This window comes from Agelaius phoeniceus, chromosome 20 (genome assembly GCF_051311805.1).
Source record: "Agelaius phoeniceus isolate bAgePho1 chromosome 20, bAgePho1.hap1, whole genome shotgun sequence".
Lineage (NCBI taxonomy): Eukaryota > Metazoa > Chordata > Aves > Passeriformes > Icteridae > Agelaius > Agelaius phoeniceus.
The window spans coordinates 8,451,998-8,479,641 of NC_135284.1; the positions used below are offsets into that span (position 1 = coordinate 8,451,998).

Here is a 27,644-nt window from a genome sequence, read left to right on the forward strand (position 1 = left end):
TCCAAGCAAGGCAGAAGTACTCTGTAAACAGATCCTCTCATGTGAGCTGGGAGGGCACAAGGTGCAAACTGGCCACTCAACACTTCTGGCAGGCATCAGCTTGGTTAGGGCTGGTCCAGGTCTGTGACCAGGCTCAGGACCAGCTCCCTTCAGAGGAGTGAGCATCCTCACAGGGGCTGGGTGGTCATCTCCAACCATGGTCTTCAGCAGCACACAACCTTTGTCATTTGGGATGTTTTGAAGATACTGGTCTGATGATTCCTGCCAGTGTTTGGAACAGGAAGATCTCATTCTTTCCTATGTGCTGACAGAGCACTCACATACAGGCAGCATGCCTTGCTGCTGCTCTCAGAGAAGGAGGGAGGGAGGGAGGGAGGGAGGGAGGAAAGCAGGGATGATGGTGGCTGGTTCCAGTGTGACCTCTTTCACAGCCCTTCTTTACACAAATCCCATCTCCAAACATCCAGCAGAAATGAGGCATTGCTCAGGTGGGCCTTGTTACCCAGCCACAGGGACAAAGAGGAATCCCCTTCTCTTCAGGTGCTGGGGAAGCACATGTGGCCTTTGCTATGGGACATGGGGGCTTTCTGCACTGCTCCTGAACATGAACCCATAAAACAGTCAGATATCAACTACAGGAGAAAACCCTGCTCCTTTCCAACAGGTCTCCATGCTTCTATTATTAATCCCGGAAGAGAAGCATCTCTACCCAAACAGGAATTTTCTATTATTCAATTTTCTATTATTATTATTATGTCTGAGTCCAAGGCAAGCTACTGCAAAACTGCTGATGCTCTTAACACTTTGAGGCAGCGCAGAGGCGCTGATGCTCTTAACACTTTGAAACCATGCTCATCTGATAAGGCACTGAGAGAATGATGCAAGTAAACAAAGCTGGAGCTGATAAGGATCATGAGAGATAGAGCACACCAGGTATTTATGCTGGGAGGGAGGGAAGGCAGGAGAAGTGCCCAGCACAGCTCCCCACAGCACAGCCAGAGCTGGGACAAGGCCTGCAGAGGGGAAGGGAAGGGAAGGGAAGGGAAGGGAAGGGAAGGGAAGGGAAGGGAAGGGAAGGGAAGGGAAGGGAAGGGAAGGGAAGGGAAGGGAAGGGAAGGGAAGGGAAGGGAAGGGAAGGGAAGGCAGCCTGGCCCAGGCACTGAGCACTGCAGCCCATGACAAGGAACATTACACAGCAGGATGTGAGCGCTGCTGCTCACAGCAGGAATCTGAACATTAACGTTTCATCACAGCACTTCCTTCGTCAGGATACAGAGAGATGGAGGTGGAGCACAGGCTAGAAACCATGGATAAAACCAACCAGGATAGAAGAGTTAGCTGAAAATGAAGCAAACAGGACACAGAAAGGTTTCTTCTTGCTTCTGCATAGGTGGATGAGGCTTGGCAAAACCTGAGTCCTCTCTGCATTGCCTGTGGATAACACTGGTGCTCCTGAGACTGCCAGGCTTTTGAGTAATCCAGTGCTAAGTGCCATCAAAATAGCAACATTACAAGTAATTAAAAATGAGATGCTTTCAACACCAGGCAGTGTACTTTAGAGGCAGCCAGTTCGCCCAAACAGGGTTATGATAGCGCAGGATTTTACATCTTTATTTCCACCCTGGGATCAGTGCAAACAGTCTTGGAAGAAACAGGCACAAAATTCACTTATGTCAAGATGGTTCTGAAGTGGAAAAGTGTTTTTCCCCTGTTTCTCCAGAACAGCCAAGATAAATACAAATATGGAAAGGGACTGACACTGGAAAGCAGGAGCCTTCTTGGAACAGAAAACATGACCCCTTTTCCTCCGAATTATTATAACTTTGAAATTAAGGGGGTTTCAGGCAAAGATATGGGAAACAACAGTTCTTTTATAGAATATGTATAACAAACAAAAAACAAAGACATGGGAAACAACAGTTCTTTTACAGAATATGTATAACAAACAAGCCAGCAGCAGCAGCGCAGGCCCGGCCCGGCCTTGTCCCGCTGCACAGAGCAGGGACCTTCCCCTGGGTGCAGTTCCGGGCACGGCCACCAGGGGCGCTGCTGGCTCCGGGCGGGCAGGGCAGGGCAGGGACTCCCCCCCGCCGGCAGGGGGCGCTGTGGGGCGGGCCCGGGTACCACTCGGTGATGGCGGAGCTGGGCTGCAGGAGGGGCTGGCAGCTGGAGCTGTCACTGCCTGCTGTCCCCACAGGCCAGGAGTGTGGGCTACACTGCAGCAAAAACCCACAGCAGTGGCAGAAAAAACACCAGGGGCTGGGCAGCAGCTGCCTGTTATAGGTCAAAGTTAAGTTATGTTAAATTAGGGTATAGTTCAATTATATTGTATTAATTATGTTATATTAATTGTATTATGTTAAGGGGGGGGCATGATTAGAATGTTTTAGGAGAAGGGTCCAGGGTTTGGTGGAACAGTGGTCTGGCAGGGCAAGGCGAGGTCGAAGAGGGATTGGATGGAAGATCTGACCAATCATTTGAAGCCCTGCAGAAACGATTGGTCCAGAATGAACGCGTTAAAGACCAATGAGAAGCCTGGAAATGGAGCAATCACCATGCAGATCCAAAATGGACCAATCCTGGACTGGAAGGGGACTATAAATGGGGGGAGTTTGGTTGGGTCAAGGTTCTTCTTTTTGGATCCTTGTTTTCAGGGGAGAACCTAGTGCACTTGGGGGTAGCACACTGTTCTGATTTTGGCTCGCTGTGTGGGTGCTTGGGCTCATCCTGGGTACTCCATTCCTTGCAGCTATTTTAATAAACAAGAACCTCTTTCTCCACAGAAAGTTTGGCCTCGTTCATATTCATAACACTGCCCAGCTCCTGAACACGCTTAGGGATCCCCTGAGGCACCCCACAGACAGTGACAGTCCCTTTTTTAGTGAAGCAGGGTGTTGATAAGGTACAATGGCTGCTCTTATGAGCAGAGCTGATGGTAGAAAAAAGGCAGCAGACAGAACCCCACAGTGGTGGGGACTCCCCACAGCCACCCTAGCCTGTCCCCCTGTGGATGCCAAGAAAACAAGAGCGGGCTGGGAGCTGTAGGGGGATAGAACATAAGTAAATAAAGGTAGTATAGAAAGTAATCTTACACCCTAAAGAGTTGCAGCTGAGCCAATTATTAGAGACTGGGAACAGGCCTGATGTTAACAGGCCACAGCTGTAGCCAATAAGAAGAGTGTTATAAAAGAGTGGATTGGTGGGCTGAGGGGACTGGAGTCAGTTGGCTGCTGCAAGGACAAGGAAGAGTCAATGCCTAGAGGAGCTGCCTACAAGAAACATCAAGGAGCAATCTCTAGCAATATGGAACCCTTGCAATGACAATAGAACTCTTGCAATATAATGGCAACAGGAAACTCCATCCAACCACCTTTTCCAGACCAATTCTCATTTTATCTCTGTGAGAAATCCCCCAGCTAAGAGGGCAGCCAGCCACAGCCTTCCCAGGGAAACTTTTTTGTCTCTTTGAATTACCTGGTTGTTATTGTCTCTTAGCAACAAAAATGGGAGAAAATTCTCTAGGAGAAAAAAGCAAAAGGAGAACTCCTAAACCCCAACACCCACACAGAGCTCAGAACAAGCACTTTACTGCATAGGTGAAAATACCCTACAAAAGCAGTTTTGTTCAGGGGAACGGGAGTGGTGAAGAACCTGACAGCTTATTTGTGGGAAATTAGAGATTAACCCAAAATACAAGAAAACCAGAATGGTTTAAATGGGAAACCTCCTAAATGGAAGAAGCAGTTGGGTTTTGGTCGTCTACTAGCACACAAACATGTCATGTAGTTGTGTTCATCACTAGACAATGCACCTCCAGAGAACACATGAGCACCCAGCTATGCTCTCCTCCTGACCAGCCCCATTTTCAGGGAGTAGCTGCCTTGTAGGACAGTTTGTCTTCAGGCCACACATGTGTGTTGGCATCAGAAGCATTTGTCCCCTTTTTGACCCCAGCAAATTGGTTCATTCTATTTATGCATTTTTGATCTGTAACCCGTAACAGAGGTTTTTGGCACTGTTGCTGCAAGGTCAGGGAAGGATCACAGAAGAGCAAGTCCCAGGCACAGAGCACTCACAGAACATAATCCATCAGCTGCCTCCACCAGGAATTTGCTATGTTTTGAATTCAAAGAATCTCTTTCAAAAACAAAAAAACCCACTCAGGCATTGATGCCAAGATGGCAAGCTGGCAGGCAAGAGCTGGTGGAACAGCACAGGGAGGATCCCACATTCAGACAGGGCAGCCACCCTTAGAGAGATGCTCAGCTACAAGAGCTGTGAGGAGCTCCTCTGAGGGAGATGGGAGTGGGATGGGATGAGCTGGAAAAGGCAGATTCATGCATGAAGAAAAACACTCTGAGAAGGGCTTTGCTCCTGGCTGGCACTGAGCATGCTGCTGGGCAGCCTGTTTATCAGCACTCCTGCCTGGAGCAGAACAAAGTGCTACAGAGCTGATAGGGAGCTAAGAACCATGCCCTGGATTTCCTTCTCCCTCCAAGGACCATATAAGACATTTCAAAACTCGGACCCTTCTTCCATGAGCTGCCAGTGAACTGATGGTTTCTGGCACTGTTTTCTTGAAGGATTCAGTAGGAGAGTCCAGGACATGTACCAGAAGACAGGAGGTTCAGTCAGGACAACTTTGGTCCTGAGCCATTATGAAACAAATCAGGTGATGTTGAGGAACAAGAGACAACTACATGAGAAAGAGTCATGAATATCAACAGTACAGGAAAAAATACACCAGATTATGCTACCAAATGCACATTCTCTTCAAGATCTCCCAGGTAAACTCATGTATACATGTTATATCCAAGGAGATATAACATGAGATATTGAAGGAGATACTGTGGGAGAAGGTGGAGGAGACCTACAGGGATGGGTTTTCAAACAACAGAAGAGCACCAAACTGAAAGAGATGGCAACTTAAGAGTTTCCAGCAGTGGTATTTCTAAAGACTTAATTCCCAAATGCCTGAAGAAAATGAATACAGGGGCCAGGAGCTTGCCCTTGCACAAGGTAGGCATACACTTAAAGAAGCAATAGCAGAGAAGAGCTGGGTTGTAAATTCCCCACTGGAGTAAAACCATGGAATTCTGTTTTTCAGTGCTGAGGTTTAAAAAAAAAATCTCCCAAACGTGACACTTCATCTCACTAGGCAGTACCAGGAGATTTGATCATTTCAATTACTTCATCACAGGATCAGCTCTCCTGCAGCTTCACACCCCATGGTGAAGGACTGCCTTTCCTGGGAAGGGATAATCCCCACAGGATAAGAGCATTTCAGAGAGCAGGCACCTCCCAATCTTCTCCAGGCACACTATTTATTGAACACACACAAGTGACAATATAAGAAATAAGTAAGATGGTGATTTTCCCTGGAGGGTAACAGCATCTCCTCCCCTCTGGAGGCCCACCTGGATATAAACACCCAGGTGCTCCTCTGCCTGTGCTTGGTGAAACATCATCACTCACTCACTCACATTCTGGCACGTGAATAAACTTCCCTGCAGTTTGTGTTTCTCAGAAAGCCTGTGGTAGTAGTCATGGTGACAAAACTGGGGTCCTTGGCAACACACCAATGATGCTGCAAATCTACGATGACTAATCCTAAAAAGCTTAATTTACAGAAGTCATTTAAATGCTTAAAGATATGCAGGTCACTGCAGGGGGTGATTTAATGGCTATGGCATATTTGGTGGTGAAACATTGTACAGGAGGAACAGCCAAGGCATCTTCTGGCCATAAAATTATGTGGATTTTTAATGCAAGATGTAGACTAAAGACATTTAAAGGAAAGTACAGTTTAAACATAGGTACAATGACAAACCCAGCTGATTTCCAATCAAAGAGCTGGTCAGAGCTTCCAGATGAAAGAGTGTTTTAGATAGCAATCCCACTCAACAATATCACTGATACAGTACTCCCTGGTTTATTTGTGCCTATTCAGGATGTAATGAATGCTTTCCTCAACACATCTTGCCCATGAGCATATAAAACCATGATGCAGCAGAGCCAACTCCCAGACTGGCCCCATTAAAGCACACTGAGGACCTCCAGTGCAATGGTTTCCAGCTTTCCAAGGACAGCCAATGGTCCAGGATCTGCTCCATGCTGGCTGCCCCTGTGCATTTCCCACAGGGGAGCATGTGCAGGACAGTGGATCTTGTTCCCTATTCAATGTTTCAGACCTCCAGCTTTTTCCTGGCACTAAAAGATTTATGGTCATGTCTTCAATTATTATGCTGCTGTTGTCACCAAGGGAAGTGGACCAAATTCAGTGTATTGCTCTAACTGTACTTGGCTGGACCAGCAAGGCAGCAGTAAATCCACTGCCTCTTTTTTCCACAACTTTTACCTGTTTCTTCTCCAAGTGTCTGCCACACATAGGCATCTTCCAGCAGAAAGGCTTCCTGCATGTGAGCAGGAGCTAGGATTTGAAGCATATTCATGTGGCAGAAAGTAGGTTGCTTCAGTTAAAAGCAAGCAGACAAAAATACTTCTTGGATAAAATCTTAGTTCTACTTAAGAGGATTTCCCCCTTATTAAAACTTGACACAACACAACTGCCCTTGTCATAGCAGCTGACATGTAGCCAATGCACACACAAAGCACCCCAGTTCCCAGTTTCTGTTCCTGCAGAAAAATTGAGTTTGACTAGGAGTTACATGCACTCTTGCTTCATTCTGATGCTGTAATAAAGCAATAGCAGCAACAATAACTATGATAGGTACTAATAACTTCTGCACCTTCAAGAACAAAATGTGTTGCTTGATGCACAAAATGCTTGTATGGATGCAATTGCAAGATGCTTCTTGTGTAAATTCATGCAAAACAAATACTTGAAGACTTGTCTTGAAGTAAGTCTTGAAGACATACTAAACCTTTGCTCTTCTGAAAAATAAAACTCCCTGCTGATCCCATTTGGGGATTGAAACAGTGATTCTGGAGGGCTTGGACAGTTCTCTCCTCACCTGTTATGCCTGCAATGGAGCTGTTAGTGTCCTTGGACATTGTTCATTAACAGGATGTATCTACTGCAGTAACAAACCTGAATTTAGATTTATGCCATTGCACAGTCTCAGTGCTTGGTACAAAACAGTACTATGACTTCTCAATAATGAAGAACAGAAATGGCAATGCTTTACATCAGTTACAGCTCAAGATGGGAGTCTAAACCCCACTTTCTGAATCCCTCTGTGTGAAGTTGCTTCAACCACAGCTCAGCTTCATCTCTGGTGATAGCATGTCTACTACCCTCCCCCAGCCTATCACGAGGCTTTAATTAAAGCACTCACACAATTCTGTGATACATCGTGTTATTTACAATATTGTAGGGCTCTGTGCAGGCTGAAATCCTGGATATAAAGAGGTTTTTTGCTCATGGCTTTTTCAGCCAGCACTATTTAGACTTTTGTTGTCCAAATCAAGAAACCTTGCTGGGTTTCTATCAGGGATGGAGCTCACTGCTGATGTCTGGCTCACCTCCCTGCTGCTCCTCCTTGGGTCACTTTCAGCAGCCTGTCATGTCCCCATGGGTGTGACACAGCTGTCACACCCACCCTGTGTAGGGTGTGACTGCCACTGCCCTCAAGCCCTGGCCAAGGCACTTCCATCCTGCAGCACTGCTCAGCCTGGGCTGCCTCAGGAAATGGCAATCCAGGCTCTGCACAGACACTGTGCTTCAGAGAGGAAGGGCAAACCATGGTCTGCATCACACCAGAGCCACTGTGGGTGTCTTGGGCTGCTCATTTCTGCAACTGGAGCTGCACTGAGCACTTGGGCATGGTGGCAGTCCTGCTGGCATTCAAGGGGAGGCTTAAGGATGGAGAAGGCAAGGTACCTTTAGCTGCAGCTCAGCTACAGGAGAACAACCTCCTGTAAAACACTGCCTATGAAGCTGTCAAGGTTTCAATGCCTGCTGCAAAATCTAATCCCTGCTACGCTTTACGCTCGGCTTCTCCTGAAACCCAGGCTCTGCCATGGACATTTAAAGCTTAGCTGAACAAAGCACAGAGAGAGGCTCTATGGACCAATGGCATGGTCAGTGGGGTATGCAGGGAGGTGACCTGAAGAGGGATTTACCATTTCTAAAACTCCAGTTATAAGAAAGAAATCAAGAGTGGACAATAAGAAGGATAAAAGACAGAATGGGTGGTTGTGCTACCTAAGGGACTTGTAAGCTCTTTGCAACATCTGCAGAAGGGGTTGAATCCAGAGCCAGAAACCCTGGGATGATGCTAGTTAAATGCTTCAATGAATTGGAAGTTATCTTCCAGTATATTTTTAGTTGGCACCAACAGACATTACATAATGGCTATTACATAACAGCACTACTGCTACAAATACTGTCTTTTGGCTTTTTGTTTGGTTGTTTTTCTTTCTTTCTCTCACCCTCTTTTTCTCCAAGATCTTCTCCTTAGTGGAGGATTGATCAATAAATGCACTTTCCATCAAATGAGGCAGGCAAATCCTTAAGAGAGAAAACAAATGGAGTAAAAATATTGCTACTAAGCCTGTGAGCGCTTCTCTCTTGCCCAACCTCAAACAGAATTAACTATTCCCAGAATAGAAATTCCACTAAGGCTTCTCTGTAGTTTAAAGGGACAGGCTGTGATTCTGTGCAGACACTAAATTTCTCAATATTGTTTTTTTTTCTATCTCACAGTGATAGTTCAGAAGACAAAAATAAGAGGGTGGGGGAGAAGCACTACATAAGAGATGCTGAGGAAAAACAGAAGGATTTTTTTATCTGGTAAGATCATTGCCTGTTTGTGCTCCTTTAAAATCTTCTTTGGCATATTTTTATCTTTTCTTCTTAACAGCCATACTGGCAGAGCAACAAAGACTTTTGCTTCCAGACTATGCGCTACATAAAAAAAGAGAAGAAAGTTTCCAGAAGCCAGAAATATTTCCTTTCCTACACTTCCTATCTGTGAACCTAAAGAGAGCCAAAGCAGGCACACTGCCTCTGAAGGCAGAAATAAAATCAGTTCAGTGGCACACCACAAGCTCCCATACCATGTCACCCCCAGTTCAGGCAAGGGCTCTGTGCTGCTGTACTCCCAGCACAGAGCTTTCCTGACAAACACAGCACTCCCAGCACCCCTGCCTTTCTCATGCTGGTCCTCTAAAACAAATGAGCTGATTCCAGGAAGAGCAAGAGACATAATCTGACAAATAATCTCTTCTTTGCTAGCAAGCTGCTCCCTTCTGTTGTTTCTCTCTTCCACCTCCCTAAACCTGGAAATGCCACTCATGCTCTCCTGACCTATAAATAAACCAAACCCTGGACTACCTAGATGGGGAGGCAGCGTGCTGTGCACTTCACTGGTGTCACACACAGGAAAAAAAACAACCCTGGGAAGGTGGAGAAAGAAAAAACACAAACAAATGTGTTTTTTCGCAGCCACTTGGAGAGCACTATGTCAGCTCAGGGAGACTTTTGTAGGCTTTAAAAGCCATTGCAGCACAGAGCAGAGCCCACTGCTGAGAGCAGTGCTTGCAGTCCCCTGTGGAAGCACAGCCTGGCAGGGCTGCTCCTGTGAACATGAGCAAAAACCCAAGAAAGCAGGACAAAGAGGAAGCAAAGACATGAAAATGAATTAGCTGGCAGGACAGTGTTAGGTCTGGACTGAAGTAGTGCAGTTAGGGGAGAAGGAATAGCATACAAAAACTTAACAAATGTACTAAGATATATTATTACATGGAGAATACTGCCTTGTTTTGTGGACTTCTGCCACCTAGCTATTATGATCTTCAACCATTAATCAGAGGAAGAGGAAATTTGCTGGAAAAGCTGGCTTGAGAAGTTGTTTAGAGCTGTGAAGGCATGAATGCATGAGACTTCTGCAAGTAGTCCATGCTAACCACAAAGAATACAGTCCATTTGTCATTCAGGACTGAAAATATTAAGAGAAACAAATGTCAAAAGCACTAGGTTTACTTGCATTTGTCACAGATTTCTCCTCAATACAAACTACTTAGGGATTTTACAATAACCGATCACTTGTAGCACTGAAAAATAGCAAGCACACATTTAACTGAGACAAAGGTTCATGTTTTCAGGAGAAAAACTTCTAGTTCATTTCAAAGCTCCTCCCTGCTGAGCCTCCAGCCCCAGGTGCTTGGGATAAAGGCCCTTGATAGGCAGCAGTGGTGTTGCTGCTGAGCGCCCTTCTCAAGATCAAAGCCCTGCAGGCAAACATGGCCCAACTGCTGAATCGCTGGTTAATGAACCCTTGGGCACGGCTGTACTTGGACAGCAGCGCCTTCCTCGTGCATGTATGCAAAGCAGGGGGAAAAGGCATCCTGAGGAATGCACGGCTGAGCAGATGGAGGGGCACTGTTTATCCAACACCGGCTGCAGTTTTTGCACAGCCCTGGTGCCAGAGTGGCAGCACACACAGCCTGTCCCTGTCCCCAGACAGCGCTGCCACAGTGGGAGCGCGCCCGGGGGCTTCCCTGCCTGGGGGAAAGAAAAGGATGTTTCATTTAAACGGAAGGGAGCAGCATACAGACTGTGTGAACTTGTAAAAATAAGGTTGCACTCTGACATACTCAAAATTTGGCCAAGGGAAACCAGCTGGACTTTGCAAGGTCACCTCAGTGGACCCAAACATGCATTCCCATTCCCACCCAGCCTCTCTGCACATACCTTTGCGACAGCCTGACATACCAAACCTCTCTCCTGGGAGAGCAGCAGGGTTATCCCTCATAGCCTCGAGGCATAATGCACTGAGGTTCAGCTCCATGGTGTTTCTGAGCTCTTTGGTTTCTTACTTTTAAGAGACTTCCAGGGAAGTGCATACAACGGGATTGTGAAGAATCCTACTAACCAGCTGCATGTCCAAGCACGAGCCTCTGCAAACATGCTGCTGCTGCTGTGCAAAAAAAAAAAGCCAACTCCACTGTAAAGATTGTTCCACTGATTGAAGATGGAATTAAAACATATTTAAGTCATATAAGTAATATGTACTAAATTTAAGAATTAAAATAAAAAGTCTCAGATCAGCAAAATATGAACCATTAATCAAACAGACACTCTGAAAAAGTTCACTGTGAAATCTCTAGTGATTAGCCATGGGCCCTGTGCCAAGGAGGCCTGTGAGCTCTGTTTCACTGACATGTATTTTTAAACAACCTCCAGCAAAGAGGAGCTCCATTTGGGGCACAGAATACCAGCTTTGGGGGCTGGGACCAGTGTCTGCCACAGATCATCTTGCAAAGCATCTCACTGGATCCCAGCTCTCCATCTAAAATGCTTTGCTCCTAATTCCTGCCTGGCTTTACAACAGAATCTGCAGGGCACAACCACCTCCTTCCTACACTCACAGAGGGCCCTGCTGTCCCTGTCTGGTGATGAGAGCTGTGTACATCTGTAATATACACCATGCAAACAATAAAAACCCCACAGCTGAAAGATCTTCAGGTAAAATACAGCCAGTCTGTGGTAGTTAGCCCTATCATTCCCAGCTGTATTGAATGCATTATCTGAAATCACCCAGCAGTAGAGAGCCTGTAGCCTCTTTAATAGCCTAGTGATTACATGTATTGCACAATCCTTGATGCAAACTGCTAGCAGCATCTCAGACTGCATTAACATCACCTGCAATTCCAGGTATGCTGAGATCTGCCTGGGCTAGGTAAGGAGAACTGACATTTCATCAACCTAGTGGCCCCTGCCTACTTGTGCTGAGCACAATATGTATAACTCTTCTGTTTGCAAATTGCCCAGAATGCTCCAGAGACAAGAGTTTACACTGGTAACAAACACAGAATTGAGCTGACAGTTTAAAAAGATAAGTAAAATGTTGCTTTCCATTCAAATTAGGGGGAATAAATGATTAGTTATAAGCAAAGAACTTCTCCCACAGAGTGTTTACTTTATCCTGGAATGCATCAAGAGGTATCTGCATTACTGCAAATCCTCATCAACAGAAATGCAAATGTTTAGAAAGAGGGAGAAACAGAGGAACAAGATGATCTTTTCCTTCCAACACAAACCATTCTATAATGGAAAATACCACGAGTTAAAAGGTTTTTCAGATTAGTCTGTATGAAAGAAAATGGGCAAGCAGTGCTCATCTAAACTCTGCCAAAGCAGTAATCACTGAAAAGGTGCAAAAGCCCTGCAAGCACGAGGGCCAGGACAGGAGCCCTGATGGAGCAGGCTGGCCAGAGCTGGCCCCAGTGGGAGCCCATGAAGCAACCACTGCTCAGCTGGGAGCAGGCAGCATTGGCTCCTCTGCTCTGTCAGAGCCACCACTTCCCTCCCTGACAGTGATGGTGGGGGTTCAACCCCACAGCCACTTCTGCAGCTTCTCAAGACCCTCGAGCAGAACAAGGCACAGCCTGGAAGGGCCAATTGTTGAGCCAGAAGCACCACTGTGGCTTGGCTTCTATCTGCCCACCCTGCAGGACATACCAGATGGGGAAGAGAAAACCCTGCAGAGGAAGGTGAGGTGCTAATTATTAAAAAAAAAAAAGGAAAAAAAAAGAGCAAGCAGAAAAGCAGCATCAAGATGTTCAGCATGCCTCACCAACTGAGAGAGGGTTCATATAACATGCAGTTTGGTTTTAAATGCTTGCACGACCTAAGTTTTTAATCTAAGTTTTAACTGATCACTTGCAGCAAATGGAGCAGAACCAGCTGTACTCCAAAGGGCCCTGCACTTGTTTCCAAGAGGTGTTTCTTGCCTCCATGAGTTTACATTTCCATCTAATCCAGAGAGACCATGGATATAAGCAAAAATACATTCTGGCTGCTTTCAGAGCATGAGAAGCAAAGGAGAGCAAAGAAGATAAGTAGAAACAAGAATAATTTTAATTCATTTCTGCAGACATAATCCAAGAAGTGCGAAGTGGAACTTCACTGTACATTGCAGGCAATCAAAAGCAAAAGTCAGTCCCATGACAGGGCTTAGCAGAAACACAGCACAAGCTCCTAAGTAAAGAAATAAAACAGACATCTTCAGAATAAACACAAGCTGTGCAAGAACTGACAGAGAGATGATGGATGTCCCAGAGAAGGAGGCTCCAAGTGATGCACACTAACACCCTGCTCCCCAGCTTCACCCTCTCCTCCTGAGCTGGCCACTCCATGGGCAGACAGGCACACAGCCTCTCAGGGACTGAAATGGTTTGTCATGGACATATTTTCTGAAAAATACTTTTGCTAGGATTTTTCTCCTGAGAAGCTGAGAGGCCTCAGAAACGAAATGTAAACAATGATTACAATAATTCCTGCTGCTGTGGAATGCAACAGGTGCATCTTTGATTGGCCCATGTGAGTTGTTTTTACTTGATGCCCAATGACAGCCATCTGTGTCGAGGCTGTGAGCAGTCACAAGATTTTATCATTCCATTTCTTTCCTTGCCAGCCTTCTGATGAAATCCTTTCTTCTATTCTTTTAGTATAGTTTTAATATCTCATTTTCTTTTAATATAATATATATCATAAAATAATAAATCAGCCTTCTGAAACATGGAGTCAAGATCCTCATCTCTCCCCTCATCCTGGGACCCCTGCAAACATCACCACAATGGCTCATGCCTTTAACACTGTTGTGGAGGAGTTTTACCCACTATAGCAAAAGCTGTAGAAAGATGCTACAATCACAGAAGCCTCCTTGAAGATCCTGACTGGATCTGGACTGTAAGTTAAGCTGCCTAGATAAGATAAAGGGGACACTATTGTTCAATCAGCTCAGGTCTAGGGAGAAACAAACAAGGCTGAGGGAAAGGAATGCATCCACAAGAAGCCAAACCCAGCAGCTGCACTGAGAATCATCTCTGGCTGGGTTTGGGGTGGGGGAGCCCACAGAAGCCAGGTTTATAAAGCCTCCTCATGAAATAGGGTGGGGAGAAGGAGGTTTTGAGTGTGTGGTGTAACCTCTGGTCAGAGGCACTGAACTCCCATCCTCCCTTACACAAACTGGCCCAGCTGTGGAACCCTCAACCCCACAGGGCCCATCCATGGGACATTCAAGAGAGAGGCAGAGGAGGGGGTGTCATAATCCATCAAAGACCCCCCAGAGCACTCCCCAGACTCATTCCTGAGGTTTTGCACCACAGGACTGCACCTGATGCACAAAGATGCAACAGATCCAGAGTCTGCTGCAAGAGCCTGGTCCCTGCCCTGGGGGATGTGCTGGGGCATTCCCACTTGGCCTGAATATACATGAATCCACCAGATTCTGTGCTTTTTGGGGGACCTTCACCACCAAGATGACCAGCTGGAGTGGATCAATGCAACATCACTGGGATCCAAGGAATGCTGATATTTTCTTTCTTCTGTGTTTCTTTCTGTTCCCCCACCTCTTTTCTACTTCTTTCTCTTCCTTTTTCTCTTTTCCTCTCTCTCTCTCTCTCTCTCACATTTACTATGAAATAAAACCCTTTATTTAATTTAATATTAAATAAAAATACTACTGACCTTGGCATATGGTCTTGTTTGCACCTTAATTCGGGCAGATGCATTTCTAATAACTTTAAAACTGGATCATGCCACGGCCCCAGCAGCAACCTCACACCTCAACATGCCTTCAGCTTACACTCTTGCCTTCAGGCTGTCCTCCTCAACTCTGTTCCCAAAATGCTGCCTTGACACAGCCAACCTCTAATTTGTAAGAATTAGAACTGGACCTCCAAAGCTTGGGTCCTAGAAATCAAAGGATAGATAACTTTTTCAGCTCTGCTGTGCCCCACTGTTGTTGTGAAATGCCATGGGACAGCAATGTATAAAAGAAGGCACAGAAGAGAAGCATCTCACAGAACAAAGGCATTGTGTTTGTACTGGACTTGTATGACCTTGGAGTAAACAAATCCAGACCTCTGAACCAGACACAGTTAGAGATGATTCTCCTCTCCCAGAACCCCCAACTGATCCTAAAGATGAAAGGGAGCAAGAAAACACTAAAGATGGAGTTGTTGCAGCTCAGTCTCTCCCAAGTGTGGCATAGATGGTCCTGCAAACACATAAAAGCAATCTGCACTTGAGTTAATAATCAACAAACTACTTATTTGTTTATTAAGCTTTTATAACTTCCCTATACACGTGCCCTTGATGAAAAGTGTGATCCTTCTCAGTATAGTTGGATATTACCTGTACATTTTCTCCACAGGGTCAGTTTACTGCAGATCCCATGGCAGGAATTTAGGAGCTGTTGCTACACTTGGAAAGCAATACATTCATCATCAGTCAGGGATTGTGCTCCACAGCCCTGGTCAGTCCCCAGTGGGAGCAGCTCATCCTGCAACGCTGCAAACCAAGTGAAGTGCTAATGCATGTGCCCCAGCACCACAATGAAGGTTAAAGACCCATTTAGCACCTGGTGCTGAAAATGGTGGTTCCTTGCCCACAACTCACAAATCATCATCCTGCAGCCTGCTCTACTCAACCACTTTGGCAAGGTAACTGAGGATTTATTTTACACATGAAAATGTTTAAAGTGCTGCAATATTGAGTGCTCTGCAGGTGGGAGGCTGCCAAACAAAGGTTGTCACAGGCAGGGACACAATCCAATATATCATGAAACCAGTATTTCTACTCCTTCCACTTGCTTTATTTAGTCTCCAGCTTCTCTCAGTGGGAAGGACAGGGCTGTCTGCAGCCCCAGCCACATTCACCACTCAGCCAGGTGCCACCCCAGTGCCAGAGCTCTGGGCACTGTAACAGAGCTCAAAGCAGCAGCCTGTAATGCTGCACGTACAAGAGGAGGTAAATTAGCACAGGCAAAGTGAGTTTTTTAATAACCACAGGCACTTTTAGTAATAGTTAAATAAAATGCTCAGAAACAAAACCAGTACAACTACCATCTTGGGCACTGAAAGCTGCTGAAAAACTGCAATTGTATCAGAGCTTCATGGCCTGCTGCACACGCTGCTGCTTTAGAGCCAGCCCATCCTCCTGAAATGCACTGAAAATGTAGCTGGCCTTTTCCACTGCCCTGAGCTGATCTGAATAAAGACCCTGCTTTGTCTCTGTCCCTCTGGGAGCCTCTCAGGAACCCTGGGCCAGCCCCGAGTCGGCAGAGACCGGGGGGCAGCCCCGACACGGGGAGACACTGTCTGTGTGTGCCCCGAGGGTACTGAGGGCACCTGGGCTGGGGGGAGACACTCTCTGTGTGTGCCCCGAGGGTGCTGAGGGCACCTGGGCTGGGGGCAGACACTCTCTGTGTGTGCCCCGAGGGTACTGAGGGCACCGGGGCTGGGGGCAGACACTCTGTGTGTGTGCCCCGAGGGTACTGAGGGCACCGGGGCTGGGGGCAGACACTCTCTGTGTGTGTGCCCTGAGGGTGCTGAGGGCACCTGGGCTGGGGGCAGACACTCTCTGTGTGTGCCCCGAGGGTGCTGAGGGCACCTGGGCTGGGGGGAGACACTCTCTGTGCCCCGAGGGTGCTGAGGCCACCTGGGCTGGGGGGAGACACTCTCTGTGCCCCGAGGGTGCTGAGGGCACCTGGGCTGGTGCCTGTGCAGCACAAGAGACACCAGAGACATCGGTAGATGATAAAGGGCCGACTCTTAGCAGGGGTTAATCCAAAGTTTTATTAGGAGTCCCAAAGGAGCCCCTACACCTCAGGGGCCTCCTGCCGAGAGCCCCGGGAGATGTGCCAAGGTTACATTTAAAGGGAGGTGGAAACCAAAAGTAGAGAACATCTTACCAACCAAGAAGTGACCCTAAGGGATGGGTACTGGGGGATGGACATTTAGGACAGCGTATGGGGCAAGGCCTGGGGGGCTGACCCCTGGACTCTGGCTGATCACTCGACACTTGGACCGAAACTTCTGCATGGAGGGATGGGATCTGAGTGATTGACAGAGAGCCACGGTGGGGGTTTGGGGATGATCTCATCCCAGGAGAGGGATAACACAGGTAAAGGGAGGGGGGTACAGTTTGGGATAAACCATTTGGGAAAAATATGGGGATACAAAACAAAACTACTTCAAAGTATTACAAAGTATAAAAACGCACTACAACACTGCTTGTTGTCTGGCAGGCACTTGCTGCCTTGAGCATCCTCATGGGCAGTGCAAGGAACAAGTGCTCCAGGTGGCTACTTCCTGCTTGCCCACAAACCCAGCAGCCACCAGGCTGTTCCTCTTTCTTCTCTTCCCTCCTCCCTCCTCTCCACCCCAGTCACCCTCTAGTACAGCTCAAACTGCATCATCTCCTCCTATTCTCCTTGTTGCTATGTCCATCTTTACTCCTTTTTGTCTCTTCTTGTCTTCCCCACTGATCCTGTACCCTGTCTTCCCTGACACTGGATCTATCCCCTGTCTGTATCTCCATCATTCTCACAGATTTGTCCCCTACAATCTCAGAATAACTATTCATACCTTTCTTCTGCTTCTTCCTCTGAAGAGGCAGGGTAGCACCAGAGTCAGAAACCTCCCCTGCTCCTGAACACCCCCAAAGCTCTGCTCCCAACTGCACCATTGAGGCCTCCCCCAAAACCAGGGCTACAGCATCCTCTGCCAGCATGAGCTGCACTACAGACTGCAAAAACCCCACCAGAATGGATGTCACTCCTGACACTGTGGCTGAAAAACTCTAGGGTACACAAACCTCCACCTGGGCTGAATGGTTTAATGAGGTGAAGGTACCTTCTCACACAGAGACACCTCTGCTGCCAAGGCATGAGAGGACTACAGCTCTTACAAAAAATCACTTGTCAGTATTTTGCAGTATTTCCTTCCAAGCTACTCCTGAGAATGCCTTAAACAAAATAAAAAATACTTGAAGAAAGTAATGACATAACCTCCTCCCAGGTTACCGAATTTCACAGAGATTTAGTCAGACCATGGGCATTTTACTGGCAAAGCTACCAGAAAGCTGAACTGTCAGCCCCACCTAGAGCAAGTGCTAAACTTTTGCTGACACAGTTCATTATCTTGCAAAACAAATTGTCCCAAGTGAACTGTGACATTAATGTGTGTGATTCTCCAGTTGTTCAGGCTATTAAAGTGTAAGATGTATTAGAAGTAAGGGTAGAAAATAGCCTTTGCAAAATATTTTTCAGATCATTAGCTGACAGAATTTTCTACACAATTTCACTCTCTCATTTCTGAGTACAAGTGCCTTCTCCTTATTAAGTGCTTCCCAACCTGCTAAGCATGATGTGTTTTCAGTGGTTGCACTACTCACACAAAGTGTATATCAGTGACTCCAGCTCTTACTCCACTATTTCACCCAGCTGGAGAAGATCAGGTGAAATTAGGCCTATATTGACAAGCAGCTGCCTTATTTCACTCACCCCAAAGGAAAAAAGGCCAAATCAGTCTTACTGTCTAATCCACAAATAGCCAAAAAGTTAGAATTGAAGAAAGAAGCTGGGAGAAAACCAATAGATTACTGCATATCTGTCCACTGTAAAAATTCTATTATTGTCACTATTCAGCAACTGAACTTAGTCACACACAAATCAGTAATGAAGCCCTTTTCTGTAGGGGAAATTGTTCACATTAGGCTTCTCTGCCTTCTGCTCATCTTGGCAATGAGGACCTTCTGCATTTTTGCTCAAACCTTTCTTGCCACCTAGAACCTTTGAGCTGCAATAGCTGCTTGGAAAAAAAGGACTTGCTAAACACACATGAGCCTTTTAGATTTTTGCTTCCTGGACCTCACGACTGTCATTCTTTATCCTGTGGCAGAGGCTAGGAGATCTAGTCATGGAGCTGCCTTGAGCTCACTGCAGGAAAACCAAAAGAAACAAAAAAATTCAAGCCCACATAAAGCAGCAGATGAAAATATGTATTTAACTCTTTTCCTTTACCCAGTTTTCCACTGAGTGCCTTCAAAGCATCACTTTTCCATTTTCAAACAAGGAAGCAAACTGCACCCTATGCCAGGAGCCCAACTAATCAAAACTGACAACAAAAGTGTCCCAGTCCAGAAGAGTCCATCAGAACCTACTGAACTCAAGCACAGGAATCTCTACAGAACAGGCTGGTTTTTTCCCCAGTAAATTTCCCTCCAGAAGCTTCTCAGCTGAAGTGACTTTTTAAAGCAGCTGGGTAAGTGTCTGGTCCGTCTGTCTGTCTCTGCCCGGACATGGGTAGGGTGGTTCTGGGGCAGCTCACGTTTCAAAGGACAAGTCTGGACTCTTCAGTTTTTCCATCTTCAGATTGTTTATTATTTCTTATCTATAGAATTTTCTGTCTGCCCAGCAGAGGTCTGACCTGCAAGGCAGCCAAGGGCACTCTGACCACCCACGGGGCGGTCATGTCTTTTTATACTAAAATCTACGTACATGATATTTACCTTTATTTCCCAATACCTTTCACCATATTAGCAAGTGCACCTTCACCATGAACCAATCCCCAAGTGCCAACATCACCACAGGAGATGGAAGACAAGAAGAAGAAAGAAGAAGGACGAGACACGCCCTGATCCCTCCATCTTGTCTCCACAAGCCCCCTGTACCAAAAACCCTAAAATCTATATTTCACCCTGTAAATGTGTCTTTCTTGCACCCTTCACTCCCAAGTGACTCTCACGTCCTCAAACAGGTGTCACCTCCTTAGATGGATCAAAATCAAGCCACCAAACACTCTTGGCAACATTCCAGGATTTCTGAGCCCCCCAAGGGTTCTCCCGGTAACTCTGGACATCCGGAGTGATGTGCTGAGTTCCCACAGGTAAGGACTGAGAATTAGTGACAAATACCATCTGAAACACTGCAAGGAGGGAGTACCCCAGTCATGCCTTGTGTCCTGTACAGAGGAGCCCTGCTCCAAACCCAGTGTTCTGCACTGCCAACAGAACATCAGTGCCCTTTGTCACAGAACCCAAGTGACACCAAGGACACTCCTGTGTGGAGATGACATCTGCTCATGCCATGCTCCTCCCCTGTGAAGAGCCAGCCTCATCCAACTGCTTTTCCTCACTTCTATGGGGCAGGACAGCAAGGAGTCCTCATCTTTTGGATATTGAAGCCATGTTCAGGCACAAGGGGCTTGCTAAAACCCAGCTCAATATGCTTAAAATTAAGAGGGTGCAAATGACTTAAAGATGCAGCTATTACTCCACAAAGAGCTATTAAACCTCCTGTTCTCAATGGGATTTTCCTTTGGGCTTGGTGAAGTACACTCTGCAGTTCCTTTGAACTTCATGTTTATGAGATACACAAATTGCACTTTTGAAAGCAAACTGGTTTCAGTTTGTGGTTTCCTTTCATCCAAATGGGTGGTAATCTGAGACAATCTGAGAAACTTTCATGGATTGTCCTTGATTCTTGGATACATAAATTCATTTCCTTGTAAAGAAAGGTACATACAAGCCACTAAAACCAGGCCCATTGTGGCATGTTGGGAGCACTCATCTAGGTCAAGAATTTGTTGATACAAATACTAAAAATAAATTTTGGCAGAAAAATTCTATCTGCTCTATTTAGAACATGAAAAACCATGGTAAACACCCATCAGAGCAGGCACTCCAGTCTGCTGCAAACAGCACAGAGCTTGTTTAAGAGGCTACTTTATTTTTGGTTACTGGCTAAAATGCAAGAACAAGCATCCAACAGAAGTTTATCCACATGATGGCCCACATAAATTCTCATCCCACTTCTCCAAAAGCTCAATTCTTTTGAAAGAAACAAAATAAAACACCTAATTCACCAAACTTAAAACCTGAGGATGTCAGTACAACAACAGTACTCAAGAGGTCAGAACACAACTTGTCATCAAGCTCCTGAGGATTCCCTGCTCCATGGGCTTGCCTCACTTATGGATGTCAGTGCCCACGTGTGAGCTGCTTTTTTAACTTGCCAGCTACAGAAAAACTTGGTTTGGCCCTGGCAGTGAAAAATCCAATATATTTTATAGTGAAATATATTAAGTAGTGAAAATCCAACAGATTTTTCAGTTTTAAGCTAGAGTTTAAGGACAGGTTTCTGAAAAAGTAGAGCTAAAAATGATTTTTCTTAAACATCTTCTCTATCACTGAATAAATATATACAAATATAGGTATATACACTAACATACATAGGCTTTTTATATACATATATATATACACACACACACACACACACACACACACACACACACACACATATATATATTTAAATTGGCAACTCCTAAGTATACAAGTTCAGCTCAAAGTGTTTCAGTAAATAAACATCATAACCAAGCCCAGGGAAGCAGAAGAAACAACTGTGAAATAAATACCCCACAGATACAGTTACTTCAGCAGGGCTCCAGAGGTTAACAGTTACTGAGTGCTTGCAATCTGCTCAGCAATGTGAAAGACACAAAGATAAAGAAATCAGGTTTGTGGAGACCCTCCAAGGGCTTGTCAGCCACAATGCCAGAGCTGCTGACACTGCCAGTCCTTGAGAAGCCACCTCTGACATTTTATCAACCTCTTCAATGTAATGTACCCCAAAACCCACTCAAACAATACATGCAGGCTGTGACTGTGGAGATACAGTTCTTTCCAACTGTAAACATTCAATAAATGTGGAAGTATGGAAGTTGGAACTGAAGAGGGATTGGTAAATCTTGTAAAATAAACAGGAGAATGTTTTGGTAGAACACAGTGATGGAAATCCCAGAGACAGCAAACCCAAAAGAAAAATGGACAAGCAAAACTGGGAATGTCTTTACCACTGTGCCTAGATGGTCTGCAGAAATCTTGGAGAAGGATTATGAAGGAAAATAAACCTGAGGCTTTATGCTACTCTGAAGGAAGCTAATTGCATCTCTGAAGAAGCACATTGCATCTTACACCTCACTTTGATTCTAGTCAGGATTTAGGATTTATATGATTCAAACTCATAAGCACATTCATAGAGAGAGGGAGGGGGAAAGACAGAGGGAGGTATGAACCCAAACATATCGTAATTCTTTTGATTTGTCTTCTGGGGATAAATTGTTCTTATTTTAGGATTTTATTCTTCTCTACCATGAGAAAATCTACTGGATATTTTCTGTTAAGTTCACTATAGCTGTAATACAGCTGTCACAGATAGGATTTTAAGGGAGGATATATTGTGAAACAGCTCATCAAAAGGCAGAATTTGTCTTAGAAAGTTAAGATCTTCCACTGGACTTTCAAGAAAGATCATAAGTAGACAGTTCTCCACAGAGGAACAGTAGCAGGATAAACTGGCACAACCTTTGTTATTTTGTATTTTTATTATGGCTCTGTTTATCCTCTTTCCTAAGAGTCTTGGATAGTTCTTTGAGAAACAACAAGTTGATGCTCCAAGATCCTTAAGCACTGTTGGGAGGAGAAGTGGCACACAGACATCATTGCTACAGTGCAGAGACAACACCTGAAACCCAGGGAAATGCTGACAGAGGATGTCATGGAGACCAAAAGAATGAAGAGGCTTCATAAGGGGTTAGGCAACTCTGTGGTGGATTGCTATACTGATAGCTATTAAATATGGCAATGCAGATTCAACCTGTAATTTAGGAATCCCTCAGTTTTTGACTGGTAGGAAACTGCAGTGGGGAAGGAAGGATAAAAACTTCCTGCTCATCTCCTATCCCTGCTGATCTCACTCAGAGGTGTGAGATCACCTTCCTTGTACACTGCTCATATAGCCACAAGCCAATCTGAGCCAACACCCACAGCTCTTTCAAAGAGAGCAGCATCTCTAAAGAACTGGGTAAGGCCAGATTATTACAGAGAATCATTTTCACTGTTATTTACACTGCAGATGATGCAGTAATCTCTCTTTCATTGTATTATGGTATCTGAGCAGGATCAGGCACTTAAAAGCAAATGGCTGAAGAGAATCCAAACAGAAACCTTCCAAAGAGTGCCTGGTCAGTGGTACAGGACATGATGTAAAGAGTGCTCAGCTGAAAGGCAGGGATAAACTCTGACTGCAAGTCAGCAAACCCCTAATTAAGTTGCAAAACTTTTAAGTAGGCATTTGATTTATCAGAGGTGCAAGTCTGCATCATGGTTATATGAGCAGGATCTTAAACAATGAACTTAAAAGTTCTGCAATGGTAAGAAGTAGTATGGGAATTGTCAGAATTGAGAGCTCTGGAAAAGAATTAAAATAGGGAGCAAAAGAGCAGAACAAAATTTACCTATTTTCTTTTAGATTCAAGACTTCAAGGGATGTCTAAGAATTAAGGAGGTGACAGACCTGCCAACAGCCACTTTTTGCTGCCACAGGAGGGAATTTAGTGATCATTAAATAGCACAGCCCAAAGCATAAACCTTCCACAAGCACAAATAATGTCAGGATCTAATTAAGATAACCTGATGCTAACACCTTTTCTAAACTGAAGAAATGATTTTGAAGAATAGTTGACCTGTATGTTTATTTCTATCACTGATTTTGTACTAAGTGCATGAGCCATAAAAGCTCCACCTGGGCAGCTCTGCAGTGTAACAGAATGCCCAGGAAGCTACAGCCCTCAGCTCCAGGTAAAGCTCACCTGCTTTCTTCACCCTGGAATGCTCTGTAGCCTCAGCTATGCAAGTCATGTCAGTCCTGCTGTGCTGATAAAACATATTTCTGGAAGGTGGTTCCAGCTGAAAGGCAGATTTACTGATGACACAGTCCAAAACAATGAGAGGTGTTTGAAGTGGAGGGACAGAGGAGAGGCCATGCCTTTAGCATTATTCACTGGGGATCACAAGAGACACAGCTCTGCCAGAGGAAGCTGCAAGTCCAACTTGCTCAACTTTCTCATCTCCAAGCTGCATACAAAACATCAGTGTCATGGTCAAAATAAAACATTCTACCATTTTAGGCATATTGCCTAATTAGAAACCATTGTTATCTGAGAACACTGTTTTTGCAGCTGTCAGGAAATTAAATAACCCAAGGGTAACTTGGAATTAAATAAAGCTGTACAAACACATAGCCCAGCTCTGAAATCCTGACTCTGACAAGCATCCCCTCTGCTTTCCAAGGGACTCAACATTTAACTAGGGCATGCAACTATCATTTTCAATCAGGCCATAGGATAACAAACACTGGTCCTTCTTGAGGGGCTGAACTTGCAAATCCATATATGACAAGGCTGCCTTCTCTCCACTGAGAGCAGCAGCACCTCCTGAGGAAAGAGCTCCATTACAAGTGCCTACTAAGAGAGCAACCAAGGACTGATAAAAGGAAATGCTTATACAGAAATCCCTGCTTTCATCTCATTTCATTTATTTCTCTTCTTACAATCCTTGTAACTTGAAACTTTGTCAGCAATCTAAAAACTAAGCTGGTTAAGAATTTTTAAGAATGAAACAAAAAGGAGAAGTGCATTTCCAGTGAGAATGGTGCAGTCTGTGAAATGCACAAAAATGCTCACCTGGGAAAATCTGTTTCTGGTGGCCTCCTTCTACTTGTAATTTCTGTTGCAAAAAACAAAAAACTCAGACTAATATCAAAGTCTGAGTTGAAGACAAAGAGACAAAGTTCTTGCCAGGCCAGACACTGACCCAGCAATACAAGGTATTGCACAGGAAAGTCAAGTCTATAAACAAAAGCTGTTCTAATGTGTCAACACAGCTCCCACCTGGCCATGGACACAGAGGGATGACAGACTCCCTAAAGATGACCTGGAGGATCATGAGCAAATGACAATTTTACAGCTATTTTACAGATATTCAAGTTGTTGCAATCCAGTGGTAAATAAAGTCTGATTTTGAAGTGCAGATAAGTAGATAAGTCAGTTTGGGCTTCCAATTAAGGCAAAATCTGATTTGTCCCACAGAGTATGTATGTGACCTGAAACAAGCAATTTGGTCTCCTTTTTATCAGTTTCCTCATATGTGGGAGAAAATAATTCTTACTTCACAGAGGTCTCATAAGAGAGGAAGTATGAATACACTCCACAAACAAAGCATCATTATTATGTTTGGCTAAAAATGTGGAACATGGTAAGGTAGATTCCAAAAATAATCATTATGTCCACTCTCACTGGAGAGCTGGGTTGGGAGGACAAATCCAGGTTAGGCTCTGGTCAGTTTTCAGGAAATCAGGCTGCTCTCTTTCTTCCTCTTCACAGGATAGCACACCACTAATAACTGGAAAAACCTGGCAAATTAAAACCAGATTCAATCTCCAAAAGCTGACATTTGCTCACGAAAATGAAGAAGGGAGCAAAAATTGGCTTTTTTCTTTATTGACAAGCAAAGCAGATTAAAAGTTTGGGTCAAGATGTGTTCAGAGCATGGCTGTGGGTGCATGTGTCCTGTGCAGGATTGTTTCCTGAGTGCCATCTCTGTGCTATGATCAAGAGCTGGGCCCTTCCCAACCTGTCCACCATGGCTTTTTGCTCCCAGCCAGGAAAGCATTGCCATGGCAGCCTCTGCCCACCCTGCTCCATGAGCAAATGCATCCACAGCCCAAAAGAACTGAGGGCTTTGTCTCTGACAGTTCAGTAACAGGAACTGCAGAAATCAGCAGATTTCCCACTTCCTGACAAAACTTTCCCTGTGTTTCAGAAACTCCTGGCCAAGGCTTTGCTCACAGACTCTGCAAGCCAGGGGTGGAGAGGACCCAGCCCAGACAGTCAGGGCAATGCTGGCAGCTCTGGCTGCTGCCAGCAAGGGGACACAGGTGGAGTGTTCCACTGAAAAGCCACACCCACAGAAATAAAAGAATATCAAAAGAAGAACCACTGCAGTTGGATTCACATTTACAATTCCTTCTGCATTTTCAAATAAAATAGCAAACTCCCAACCTTTTCTTCTTCTTTTTTTTTAAGACAGTATTTCAGACAAGATTTCATAGAGCAAATAATTACATTTCAAACAAGACTTAAAGATGGAGCCACTAAATTCCTAACTTTATGACTGTAACCTTGATGTTGTGAGTATTAATCCTGTGCAAGATTAAAAGCTAAAATATGAGATTTCTAAAAGATTATGTAACTTTTCCCATAAAGGGTATTTTTTCCTGCCCCAATCTCCAATCTGTTCCACTACAGACCTGATTTGTGCCTTAGGCTGCAAGTGCACCCATTGTAAAAGGGAATCCTGAGGGACAGAAACTCCCTCAGTTATTATTTACAATGGTCTTTGCCTGTTACATTATCAAAGCATTTCACATGTTTACTAATTAATCTTTCCAAGACCTATTAGGAGGTGATTTAATTGGATTATCCCTGTTCCTAAGATGAGGAAACTGAGACACAATGAGAGACTTGTCCCAGGTGAAACAGAAAAGCCTGCAGCAGACCTATCAACTTCACCAGAGTGCTCTGGTTCCCTGTGCCTTCACCTTGTGATGGCAACAGCAAAGCTGCTCCCTTGAGAAAGGCTTCCTTGCCCTTGGAGAAGCCCTTGCACAAACCCTAGACTGTGATTATCAGTCCAAAAGCCTGAAAAAGATGATGGTTGGCCACTGTGTCACCATCAGCTTAATATTGAATCAAAGAACAAAACATGCCCCTGTCACCATGATATTTTCTGAAAAATCCCTTTGCCTAGGATTTTCTCCTGGGAAGCTGAGAGGCCTCAGAAAAGAATGAAAACAATAATTATCTATTGCTTGGGAATGTGGTCTGGAGATGGTTTACCAATAGGTGCATCTTTGATTGGTTCCATGTGAATTGTTTTTAATTAATGACCAATCACCATCAGCTGTGTCAGACTCTCTGAGTCTGTCACAGGTTTTGATTATGATTCTTGTCTAGCCTTCTGATGTAGCCTTTCTCTATAGTTTAGTATATAATTTCACAATATTATATATGATATGATGATAATATAATATAATATAATATAATATAATATAATATAATATAATATAATATAATATAATATAATATAATATAATACAATACAATACAATATAATATAATATATCAGCCTTCTAAGAACATGGAGTCAAATTCTCATCTCTCACCTCATCCTGGGGACCTCACAGGGCCACATTCCTGCTTTGTTTTAACTGGATAAGAACTAGCTCAAAGCATCAAGTAAATTCCCCTCAAAAGAGAGCTGCTAGTTTGCACATGCATCAGTCTGCATTTCTAGAGTCAGACAGAAGGATTTCAACTGATTCTAGTGAAAACCAAACTACTAGACACATTGCACTGGGATTATGAGTTACCCTTGATCCATCATGAGTTCTGGAGATTTTGTACCTGGAAAGCTGGAAAAGACTGATCACTGGTACCAGGAGAAAATAAAGCTGGTGAAGTTTTTGGGCCTGAGAGTCTGTGTCTGGGTACAGACAGGATTTAAGTTTCTTTGGTTTTCCAATCTCACTTGATCAGGAGAATCCTCCAAGCCTGTCAGGAACAGAAATTTTCTCACCTTGATGAATAAGTGCTGATCCTTGGGAAACCTGAGGCATCTCCTGCTCTCATGAGAACATCTGGCAAACCCACTCAGAGACCAACCCTGGGGTGTGCTGCACACCGGAATTTTGCAATGATTACCACAAAAGAGATGTTTTCTCTGCTTGCAGATGATGACAGACTGTTTTTTCCATGGGTTACTGAAGATTCCGTTTCTAGACTGAGGCCATAGCATTTATGAGATGCCAAGGTAGAGGAAATCCACTTCCTTGTCCAGGTTGTAAACTTGAGAAAAGTAGGGTTTAAATGTAAAGTAGATTCCCAGCTAGCAAAGATTGGGAACTGATGGTTGAGTGTTTTCAGCCATGGGAAAAGGGACTCATTCTGCTGCTTGTGCCACTGACTTCTCAGCTTTCCTTGTGCTTCACTTC

The 27,644-nt window shown here is 44.7% G+C and overlaps 1 protein-coding gene across 2 annotated transcripts in view; it reads right to left on the reverse strand.

Annotated features, from left to right (window-relative positions):
* CASTOR2 (cytosolic arginine sensor for mTORC1 subunit 2) overlaps nt 1-27,644 on the reverse strand; it is a 123,794-nt gene that overhangs the window by 27,287 nt on the left and 68,863 nt on the right. Inside the window, exon 1 of one of the 2 annotated variants that reach the window (XM_077188793.1) lies at nt 10,658-10,800. The exons of the other annotated variant lie outside the window; for it this stretch is intronic. Within the exon in view, the coding sequence (XP_077044908.1) occupies nt 10,658-10,754 (97 nt within the window). The 5' untranslated portion in view covers nt 10,755-10,800. Of the gene's footprint in view, nt 1-10,657; nt 10,801-27,644 lie in introns of those variants that run through there. 2 annotated transcript variants of the gene reach the window in all.